This window comes from Megascapheus bottae, chromosome 13 (assembly GCF_031878675.1).
Source record: "Megascapheus bottae isolate mThoBot1 chromosome 13, mThoBot2.hap1, whole genome shotgun sequence".
NCBI classification, from domain to species: Eukaryota; Metazoa; Chordata; class Mammalia; order Rodentia; family Geomyidae; genus Megascapheus; species Megascapheus bottae.
Window position 1 is genome coordinate 57,650,705 of NC_143521.1, and position 11,414 is coordinate 57,662,118.

The 11,414-nt window shown below is 55.5% G+C and overlaps 1 protein-coding gene across 1 annotated transcript in view; it reads left to right on the top strand.

Moving 5' to 3' along the window:
- The first annotated feature begins 739 nt into the window (after window positions 1–739).
- LOC150056001 (uncharacterized) overlaps window positions 740–11,414 on the top strand; it is a 16,828-nt gene continuing 6,153 nt past the window's right edge. The window contains exons 1-6 of the mRNA XM_090343173.1: window positions 740–797; window positions 2,113–2,367; window positions 4,803–4,936; window positions 8,539–8,618; window positions 9,374–9,497; window positions 10,372–10,492. Coding sequence (XP_090199299.1) covers window positions 740–797; window positions 2,113–2,367; window positions 4,803–4,936; window positions 8,539–8,618; window positions 9,374–9,497; window positions 10,372–10,492 — 772 coding nt within the window. The remainder of the gene's footprint in view (window positions 798–2,112; window positions 2,368–4,802; window positions 4,937–8,538; window positions 8,619–9,373; window positions 9,498–10,371; window positions 10,493–11,414) is intronic.

Sequence of the window (11,414 nt, forward strand, 5' to 3'; positions counted from 1 at the left end):
TCCTTCTGCTGCCTCTAGGGGGCAGGCAGGGTGAGCCTGGCCAGCCAGACCGGATGCCCCCCACCCCTCCCTCGGGCTGCCTTAGAGCACTGGTAGATGGCATGGTTTGAACCCTTGTGGAGTGGGCTGGGTCTTTGCAAGAGGGCTGGGTGGGAAGGTGGAGGCTGGAGGCTACTGAACTACAGGAGGTGAGAGAAGCTGCAGACTAGAGCCAGGGTTAGCGTGGTGTTGGGCCCAGTTGTTGGTTCTAGGCAGAGAAGGGCAGTAATAGGCAGAGTCCTATCTGCCCCAACCCTGAGCAGATGGATGCACAGGCAGCAACTTCATAATCCTTACTGCAGACCCCTGGGAACCTGCCCACAATCACACAGCCAGCAGAGCTTGGATCAGCATCCCAGGACCTGACTGCAAGATAAATATGCGATCCCATCACCGACGACAGTACCATTTACTGAGCACCTGCGAAGGGCCAGGTTCAGAGCTGACTTTCATCCCCACCCCCATCCTTGGGCAGTCCAATAACTCCATCAGATCACTTTGTGTGGTGACCTTAATCAGGTCACCCGCTGGTGACAGCAGAGCAGCCCACACCTGCTCAGCACCTGTGCATCAGGGCCCTGCGTCTCAGCACCTGGGAAGAAGTGAAAAGAAGGCTGGCCAAGAGGCTATGGAACCCAGGAAATCCAGAGTGGGATGAAGAATTGGGGTACGAGGCTTGAACACGGCTGGGTCATGAGTGATGGCCCTGGCACAAGTCCCATCTCTCCTGGGAGCTGCAGACTTCCTGTCTGACAGAGGTGAGTCATACCTAACACCCATCTCCCCCTGTTCCACCCTTCATCCGTTCTTCCTGGTGTCACCTCAAACCTCCCCCCCCCACCCATGATAGGAAGAGCAGCACCAGTTCTGGTCCTCCACTGAGCAGCTTCTTAGCTGGGTAAAGAATCAGGAGCCTGGTGTGTGGTGCTGGGCCTGGAAAGTGGGCATTTACTCCTCCTGGACACCAAGGCGCACTATCAGCCTCTAACTATCTTAAGTGTCGTAGGTGACATTTTTTACCTTGGGGAAGTATTTGGGGGGGCAGATTTTACGTGGTCCTCTAGCTAAATTCTCTGGAACTGGTCATTTTCCATGTGTTTGCATGTCGAGGCAGCAGAGGACAGTTTTGTCTCTGGTCCTGGTCAGCTGCAGTTCCCCCAACACGAGATTCCTGCTGTGGCAGCTGACATGGAGTCTGGATGTCCTTGCCCTGACCCTCCCCTTGTGGGAGGAGATGGGGACTTGTGAGGTGTGCAGGTAAAGGCAGCTGACAGTACTGTTGGGATGCCACACTATCTTTCAAGACGTTGACTGCTCCTTACATTTTTTTTTAATCTAAAATCTACTTTTGTGTTTGGAGTAAGATTGGAGTCCATTTCCCCTTTTCCAATGGCTGCATCCTCACTGCTGCCTCATTGCCAAACATTGGTTATCTCGAGAAGCAGAGCATCCGTTATAAGTAAGAAAATTGAGTGAGAGAGCAGGAAGCCCTGAGTTCAAGCCACTGAACAGGCAAAACACTTGAAGCCCAAAACACACCCACACACTCACTCAGGAGTACCTGAACCCCAGGGTTCCTTCCAGGGTCCCTGCCACACGCTGGCGTTTAAAATGCAAGTATGGCACGGGGTGTGGTGGTCTCATACCTGTAATCTTAGCTACTCAGCAGGCTGAAATCTGAGGATCATGGTTCAAAGCCAGCCGGGGCAATACAAAGCCAAAAGACTCATCTCCAATTATACAAAGCCAAGAGACTCTTTTCTCTCCAATTAATCACCAGAAAATGGGAAATGGGGCTGTGACTCAAGGATAGGGTGGGACCCTTGAGCTGAAGAGCTCAGGGACAGCCCAGGCTAGAGTTCAAGCCCCATGACCCCCCCCAAAAAAATAAAATGAAATAAAATGCAAGTATGGACGCCCTGCGTTGGAAGAGAAGACGGGACTGTGGCTGATTCCAACCGTTTAACCGAGCCTTTGGTGATTGCTGTAGAGACAGACACCGACGGGTAGACAGGCGGCCGGCTCTTCCTAGCCTTGCTGCTCCAGTTCCAGCGATCATGACTGAATGAGAAGAGGAGGTCGGCGGCGGGCGGGGCCTCGCGGGGGCGGGGCCTCCCGGGGCGTGGCTGCGAGGGGCGGGCATCTTTGGGGGCGGGGCCTCGCGGCTCCGGGCCCCGCCCCCTGCCGAGCGCACAGCCCGGGAGCCCGCGCGCGCGCGTGGCCGGCTCCCACCTGCGCCTGGACCGGGTCTGGGAGTGGCGGAGCCAGGCCGTTCTGCCGCCGAGAGCCCGGCCGGCGACATGCAGCAGGATGGCGGCCAGGCTGCGGGTCAGTGGCTGGGCGTGCGTCCCTCGTGCCCCCTTTGTCCCCCCCCCCCGCGTCTCCCTCCCGGGGTGGGGGCTGGGGTGTCCCCTCCGGGGGGCGGGGTCCTGGGGACCAGCCCCGCGTGGCGGCGGCCGGGCCTCGGGCCTCCCGCAGGCTCTGGCACCGCAGAGATGGCTCCCACGTGACTCCAGGCCTGCGGGGCTTGGTGGCCGAGGGTGGCCCAGGAAGGGCGGAGAGGGGGAGGAGGCGCTGTCACTCCTGTCACCATTGCCATGATGTGACCCTGCCTGTGGTAGAGTGCTAGCTAGCCGAGAACAACAAAGCTGGCTGAACACAAGGTCCTGACTTCATGTGTCAGTACTGGCAAAAAAAAAAAAAAAAAAAAATAATAGGCAAAACAGTCACTGCATTCCCATCCCCTGCACTCCTAGAACTAAGACTGGGGTCGACCCAGCCTCCCCAGGCCATATCACCCTGCACACTGGTATGCTGGTAGCCCCTGCCAGGGCCAGAGCACCCCATGCTAATGTCTGTCTGCAGAGCAGATGAGCCAGCTAAAGGCAGTTTACCACAGGAGCCTCCTGCCCTGCCTAGACACCCTGGGGGCCCTGGGAAGGGCAAGTGGGGAGTCTCGAGGCTGGCTCTGTGGCATGGGAGAGGATTTCTACTTGTTGGTGAGGTAACTGGGGAGAGGGAGAAAGCAGGCGTGGGGTGGGTGCCATAGTGAGAAGCCACAGACCTCTAGGAACTTGTTTTTCCATCTATGAAATGGATTGTATGTGGCCATAGTACTAAAAGTCAAGATAGGGGTGGGGGAGGTCAGTGAGTAACCACGTGTAAAAACAGCACCTGTGGTTTTCATCACCACTCTTCAGAGACAGCCATATGGGTTGGATGTATGTGGGACTGGAGACCCCACCTCCCGGAGCCCCCAGTGCCAGAATAAGCAACCTTCATTCCTGGTGTCTGTGACACACCACCTTAACAGAAGCTGTGTGTGGTGGTTTATGAGTGTCGTCCCAACTACAATGGTAAACCTAAAGTAGGGGGACTGTGGTGTAAGCATAGGCCTGGGCAGAAACTGAGACTCTATCTCAAAATTAATCAGTTCAGCTGGAAGCCAGTGGCTCACATCTGTAATCCTAGCTTCTCAGGAGGCTGAGATCTGAGGATTGCAGTTCAAAGCCAGCCCAGGCAGGAAAAGGCTGTGAGACCCAATGAACCCCCAGAAAACCAGAAGTGACACTGTGGCTCAAGTGGTAGAGTAGTACCCTTGAGCTGAAGAGCTCAGGGACAGTGTCCAGGCCCAGAGTTCAAGCCCCACGACTGAAATCATCATCATCATCATCATCATCATCATCATCATCATCATCAGTTCACAAAAGGACTGGAAGGATGGTTTGAGGCAGAATGCCTGCCTTACAAGCAGAGTCCTGAAATCCAACTCCAGTATCACTATTGCTGGTCTTGGTTCTAGAGCACACTTAATTGTGTGGGAAAAGCAAAATGGCCGGGTAGAGTGGCACTGGAGAATGAACATTTCCTCTTTGCAGGAAGCTCTGAGGAGATCTAGTAGAGTCTACACCTTTCCTTCCTCTCAGGACAGTGTGATGGGGAGCTGGTCTCTGCTTTGTGGCTTAAGTAGAGGCCTGGGACACTGGTGGAACTTAGAGGCTGTGACATCAGGAACTCTGACTGCCCAGCTCAGTGAAAAGGGCCAAGCTGGAGAGAGGGAAGGATGGTTACCCAGGAAACCTGATCTCTCCCCAGTTATCTGGCTCTGGACATGGCTCCCTGTGGCTCCCTGCCCCCAGCTCCCCGTGGTCTCATGTGTGCACACGCACTCTGTGCCTCTGACGAATCTGAACTATGAGACTATCTTATGGCTACCCCTCTATCCATAGAACAAGTTCCTGACCCTGCCTGCTTCCTTCCTGGGAATGGGGGAAGGGAGTAACTTGACCTCAGTCAGCTCTTGACATTTCAAGTGACAGCTGCACATGCACCAGTGGAAAAGTCTTCTGAGATGTCAGCTGACACGGGCTGCTCAGCCCACTGCCCCGAACATCAGCTCGGGAGGCCTGGGCAGTGTGTCATGTGACATGCTGCATAAATGGCCTGTAGTGTGGGTCTGTATGTAGCTATCTCTGTGGCTAAATCCATAACATGAGCTGCTGTTGCACAGAACCTTCACGCTCCCTGGCGTCTAACCACTCTGCTTGCTTGCCAGGAAGTGGCTTCCTTTTATGCACCATCATCCAGAGCAGCCAGCCAGTTATTCCCAGCAGGGACCCTGGACTCAGGTTTCCACATTCGCTGTCACTGGGAATATCTGGAATGTATCTGTCACCTGTGGACGGCCTATGTTGACAGCCACAGGGGTGGGTGATGGGAGTTCACAGTCTCCGACCTCATGGGGGTGTTTCTTGTTGTTTTAGAGCTTGTCAACTACTTTTTCCCAGCTCTGCACGTGCCCTGTGAACCACCCCCTGGGAACTCAACACTCCAGGCCCGCTGCCAGGACGTGGCATCTCTGCCTGTGCCAAAGGTGCAGGACACAGAGGAGCCAAAGGCAAGTGCCATGCTTGGGGCTGGGCGCCGAGGGCCTCATACACAAGTGCCCATTGGCCTCTAACTGGTGCGGAGCAGCCAGGACATGCTTAGCATTTTCTGTGCTCTAAGCTCGGGTCAGGGCCTGTGTACTGTCTTTGAATCTTCTCAAGCCTGTGAGGTATGTATGTATGTATGTATGTATGTATGTATGTATGTCTTTGGTTGGTTGTGAGGCCTGAACTCAGGGCCTAGGTGCTGTCCCTGAGCTCTTCCCCTCAAGACTTGAACTCTACCACTTGGAATCACAACACTACGTGCTGTTTTCTGGTGGCTAACTGGAATCTCATGGTCTTTCCTGCCCAGGCTGGCTAGAAGCCGTGATCCTCAGATCTCAGGCTCCTGGGTCCTAGGTACTCGACCTTGGTAGCCAGGCCCCCCCTTGCATCTGGAGCCAGATGCAGAAAGGTCTAGCAGCTTCCAAGGTGACAGGTGCAGAAAGTGGTATGGCAGGATTCACACAAAAGGCCCACTGCAGTTACTATAGCAGCCAGCGGAGGGCACCCTCAGCCTGAGCACCTCCTGGCCAGAGCCTGCTCACCGAGTCCCCAGAACTGTAAGAGCACTCAGGGCACAGAGGGCACCAAGGCACAGAGAGGCTGGGAGTGTGTTCAAGGTTTCACAGCCGGAAGCGGGAGTCTTTCATCATACCCGGTGCCCCACTGGACATCAGGGATTGCCTGCTGGCACCTGCCTCAATCAGGCCGCTGTCCCACTGGTATGTGGCAGTCCTCTATTAAAAACGATGTACGGGGTAAAGTTTTGCACCCGAAGCTAGCAGAAAAATCCATGAAACAAGCTTAAGTCCAGTTAACAAGCCAAAAGCCAAAAGGGGAGGTGTGGCTCAAGTGATAGAGCGCCAACCTTGAGCCAAAAAGCAAGAGAGAGTGAGCAGGCCTTGAAAAAGATAGTGTCCAAAGGCTCATACCTATATTCCTAGCTACTCAGGAGGCTGAGACCTGGAGGCTCGTGGCTTGAAGCCAGCCTGAGCAGGAAAGTCCTCCAGACTCCATCTCCAATTAACCAGCACAAAGAGGGGCTGGATGTGTGGCTGAAAGCCGAATGAGAAAGCATGAGGTGGACAGGGCCACCCACATCTCGTGACATCCTCGTAGCTCTGGAGGCTGGAAGGCCAAGGCTGAGTGCTAGTCAAGGAAGAGGGGAGAGACAGTGGAGGGGGAGGGCAAGGGGAGGGAGGAAGTGAAGGAGGAAGGCCTTTCCTTCTTCTAAGGTCACAGTCCCACACACAGACGAGTCTGGTGCTAGCCCCGCCCTTGTCACCCACTCTATGGTTGTTGCCATCAATACCCACAGAGGCTGGGATTGCAGTCAGCATGAAGCCAGCCTGTTACCCTCCCGTGAAAGCATGAAAAGAGGAGCATTATTCACCCACAGAACCCTACTGGCCCGCTCCTACTGGAATCTCCTCTTTTTCTTGGTGGTACTAGTATTTGAATGTAGGGTCTCCAGCTTGCTAGGCAGGAATGCTTTCATCCGGGGCACAGCCAAGCCTTTTTTGTGTTAGTTACTGTCTGGGTAGGATCACTTTGTTTTTCAACCAGGATCAACCTCAGCCAGAAATCCTGCTACCTGTGTCTCCCACATGTCGGGGTCATACATGTGTCCCGCCATTGGTTGAGATGGAGCCTGGCTGACTTCTGTTCCTAGGTGACCTTGAGCCGACCTTTTCCAGATCTCCACTTCCGGAGTCATGTGGATCGCAGGCGCGAGCTGCTGTGACTGACCTCTACTTAAGGCATTTTCCTCACTGACAAGGAGAAGGAAGGAAGATACACATGGCTTCCTGCTCCATCTCTGACCCTTTCACGAGCCCTCATATAGGTGTCCCCCTCGCTGCCTTTTGGGCACTGACAGAGGTGAAGGGGCTGCCGAGGCAAGTGGTGGGCCTGGGGCAGAGTGTGTGTTACTCGAGCCCCTGCTGACTCCCTGTGAGCTTGTATTTGTGAAACAAAATCCTGTGTGTAAGGCCAAATGCCCAGTGTTCTCTGTCAGCCACAATGGGAGCCAGAAAAGTCGAGGCAGGCGAAGAATCTTCTGGAATGCAGCTTTTCCTCCTCGCATTTTGCCTCTTAGTTGATTTTCTGCTCTGTTTCCAGCTGCACTCTTTTTAAAAAGCCATTCTTTTGTACTCAGCTATTTCACCCTCCCTCCCTCCCTCTCTCTCTCTCTTTTTCTGTCTCTCTCTGTCCCTTCCTCTCTCCCACTCTCTCCCTCCCTCTCTCTCTCCCTTCTTCTCTCCCTCCCTTCTTCCCTCCCTCCATTTCCTTTCTAGCTGATGCACTAAGGGTGTGGCCCTCGTCCATTGTCCACATCTGGAAGGCCCTGGGCTGGTGAGGCGCCTGCTGTCAGCCTGGCTCAATGTAGGACAGAGGCAATTTAATATAAATCCTGCACATGAAATTCAGCAGGAAGAGAAAGCTTCTGGGGGAAAAAATCTCCCTGCTGCCTTCCCAGTGCCTTTGTCTTGTAACTGTGGTTTCCAGGAAAACAGTGGGAGAGGCTTTTAATAGAGGCTGGAACAAAGGGCCCCAGGATGCCTGGAAAATAAGGAGCAGGTTTGTTTGGATTCGAGGCAAATACTAGCTTGTGGTGACTCCTGATTACAGAAGGCACTTCTGTGGACCAGGTAGCCTTGGGACTCAGGGAGAGGTGACCAGGACCTTAGAGGGATGTGGGGTCCACAGGGCAGCACCAGCTCTGTGGAATCTGTGGGTGTGCTCCTACATCTGGGGACATGCAGGGACCAGGCTGTGTCATCTGTGTGTGGGACTCTCAGTGACATAGGAGGGAGCAGCTTGCTCAGATTCAAGGAGCCTGCAGGCAGGAAAACCACGCCCAGCTCACCCTGGGCCTGGCGCTCTCCAGGGTGCTGAAAGTCCTGGCAGCGCCTCTTGCGGATGTCGGTACAGATCCGAGCCAAAGAGAGTGCCAGTTGCTTCATTCCTACTCTGTGCCCATGGGGGATGCCCTGGCAGCACTCTGCTGCCTGCTAAGTCTGAGCTTGATCTGCCTGCCCCTTAATTCCCAGGTGCTTCCGAGTCCTATCTTCTGAGGTCCCCTGCACAGCTGGCCTGGTGGTGGCAGTGTCTCCCAGCCCCTGGAACCTGACTTGCTTTGTGTCTCCTGACCTGCAAAGCCAAGGCAGAGATGTCTATGAGGCTGTTTGGAAACCTGGAAGCTGGGCTGGTGGAGGGAGAGAGGGGTCATTTCCCCCCCCACACACACACACAACGAGGCAGGTCCTTTCCTTCAGGGTCTTTGGTTTGAAGACTGGTGTCACCACTGTCTTTCTGACCATTTAGACCATCCCTGGGATGCTTTTTTTAGTGGAGCCTCATACTGGAGGGAAGGTCTTAGCTCCTGACCCTGCTGGGTGACACTAGGCAGCCATTGTATGTCTCTGTGCCTCAGTTTCCATTCAGGAACTGGCCACTCCCTCTCTGCAAAGGAAGCTGGCCAGGGGACTGTGTGACACAGAAAACACCTGTCGGCAAAGTCCTGCCTGCCTGTGCTCAGCTCTTCCTCTGTGGGTTTCTGTTTCAGAGAAGGAAAGGGGGCTGGCCCAGAGGCAAGAAGAGGAAGCCCCCGAAGGACCTGTCTGTGCCCCGTGCACCCACCACAGGGTAAGCTGTGGGGAGGTCACCCAGGAGAAGGTCATGGCAGCCCACCTGTGGCCTCGTTCACTTACATCCCTGGGCTGTGAGGGGCCGTCACGCTGCTGGGAGTGAAGTGTGGGCTGTGTGACTCTTAAACCTGTGGTGGGGTCTGCTCCTGGAAGGCCTGGGCCAGAGGCATGCGCAGGCAGGATGGAAGAGGCCGGGGACGGTGGGTGTGGTTTTTATCCCAGGACTGAAGGCACGGTGTTCTGTAGCCTGGGCCAGCCAGGCTCAACTCCCCGCCCAGCACCCTTGTCCTTTGCATCTTGTGCCACACAAGAGAGAGCTCATGTCCACTGCCAGCCACTGCCCTGAATAGCCCTGTGCTCCCCTTTCCAAGCTTGTAGAGTTTCTCCCCATCTGCAGGTGCACACTGTTTCACCACAGAGCGTCCTTTCTGTGTGTTCCTGTAACCCACAGGCCCAGTCTAGAGGCCCAGAGCTGCACACATGTCAGATCCATTCCTCAGAGGAAGAAACTGAGGCTTAAGCAGCTTAAGTGACTGCCTGCAGGGGGCAGGACAGGCCTGGACCATGGGGCAACCTCTTTTGTCCTCTTCTGAATCCTTGCCCTCTCCTCGGATGCCAGGTAGATAGCCAGCTCCACATTTCCTTCCTGTTTAGTCCCCATTTTGCTGCTTAGGTCGAGAATTCTGAACAGAATCCCAGCTTGATGTTTGTGAACAGCTGGCAGCAGAAACAGAGCTGTTCCTCTTGGCACAGGTACGTGATATTCCTGAATGAACAGAGAAGCCAGCTTCGTGCCACACACCCCGACCTGCCTTTCACAGAGATCACCAAGATGCTGGCCGCGCAGTGGGCACAGCTGGCGCAGGAGAAAAAGCAGGTAGGGCTTTGCTGCCTGGTAAGTGAGCAGAGGCCCGTGGCAGCCTGGACGGGCTGAGCTCTGCTTGTCCATCGCTCACACTGGAGCCAGCAAGGGAACCTTCTGGAATACAGATGTGGGTGGTGCCTCTCCTCCACCCTCCAGGAACAGTGGTTCCTGCTGCATCTCCTGGGCCAGTCAGGCACAGCCAGGCCATGAGGCACTGGCCAATGGGTAAATAGAGAATATTCTAGAACAGATCAAGGTAATTAGATGTTGCCCTGTAGGACTTTTGGACACATTAGATAGAATTTAGTTCACATAAGGAAAGTACTTGTTGGGCATCTGCTCTGTGCCTGGCAATGTCCAGAGCTGGGATACAGATGAGATCCAGCAGGCAAGGTCTCCACTGTGTCAGAGTGGGCTGGGGGCTGCACCTTGCAGGCCGGTAGTGTCTCTGAAAGGGGTGCTAGGGGTGACATTGCACAAATCAGTTCTCCCAAAGAGCCCTTTTATCTAGGGAACATGCTCACTCAGATCTGTGCAGGGGCTGGGGACAGCAGGTGGCACTTCCCTCCGTGCCTGCATACCAGCGGACATTGAGGAGGAGCTATTCTGGGTTGCTCTGTATGGCAGGATTTGTAGGGAAGCCAGCGGCAGAAGGGGTACCTGGGCCTCTGCCTCATCCCTCCCCTGCTCAGGGAAAAGAGCTCATTCTACAGATGCAGTCATCAAGAGGAGGCCTCGGGGGTGGGCAACAGGTCTACCAGCTTCCCTGTGGTCCTTAGACCAGGCCGGCAGAGTGGACAGAGAGCCTTCTGCATGTCTTGCACGGCAGTGAGGTCCCTGTCCCTGGGGTGGGGCAGGAGTCTCAGCCTCTGTCTTCTTCTTCCAGAGGTACATTGACCAGGCAGATGAGGACAAGCAGCGCTACCTGCGGGAGCTGCAGGCCTACAAGCGCTCCGAGGCTTACCAGGCCTTCCTAAGGAGGCAGGCGGCCCTCCGGGCACTGTGTGGTGAGGCAGCGGGAGGGGCTCCTCCCCTGGGCTGGGCCTGGGGCTCCCTGAGTGTGTCACCTCCTCCCAGCCACGTGGGCCTTCAGTGGCTTGTCCTCCCATGGAGTTAAGCCCAGCCCATTGGAGCTGGAGGCATCCATTCCCTGCCGCAGTGCTGGGCGGTGGTGAGTGAGAGTGGGGGCCTGGGAAAGGGAAAGGAGCGGTGGCCATGGGACAGCGCATGCTTCCCAGCCTGGGCTGGCACAGGTCACCCAGGAACTCAGTGCCATGCAGGTTCTGATTGGCAGCTCAGGAACCTGCATTTCTAACAGGTCCCTCAGCAGCCACACCCAGTTGTGCTGCAGCTGCTTGTCTCCGTGGCAGCTGCCACCCTCCAGCCTCAGCTGCACCCAGTGGCCCTGCCACAGGCTCTTCTGCAGCATTCTGCAGGGCAGGGCAGGGCAGGACAGGCTAAGCTGAGGATCTCAGCCAGTGCACACGCACGGACCTCAGGAGATCCAAGAGTCCCCCATCCTCACCCAGCAACCTGCAGCATTCCCCACTGACCCCCCAGGGCTTCCTGGCTCAATACCAAACAAGCTACCTACAACACAAGCCGCTTCTGGAGTCAGCCCCGGGTCAGGAAGGGAACCCTGTTAACTGAGCACCAATCGTTCACACCAGCAACAGAAAGCACACAGAGGACCAGAAATCAACATTTGATTTAAACGGAGATGAAAACTGCCTACTGGCAAACACTGGCCGGTCAGAATTGCTGTGGCAGAGCCCCTGTGGTCCCCTGAGAGCTGTGGACTTTTGGATTTCTGCCCCCCGCAACACACACACATATTGATGTGGGTCCCAGAGCTGAGCAGAGTGGGCCTCGGATCTCAGGCCTCCAGTGCAGTGGCTAACACGTGCACGTGAGCCCCTCAGCTGCTGT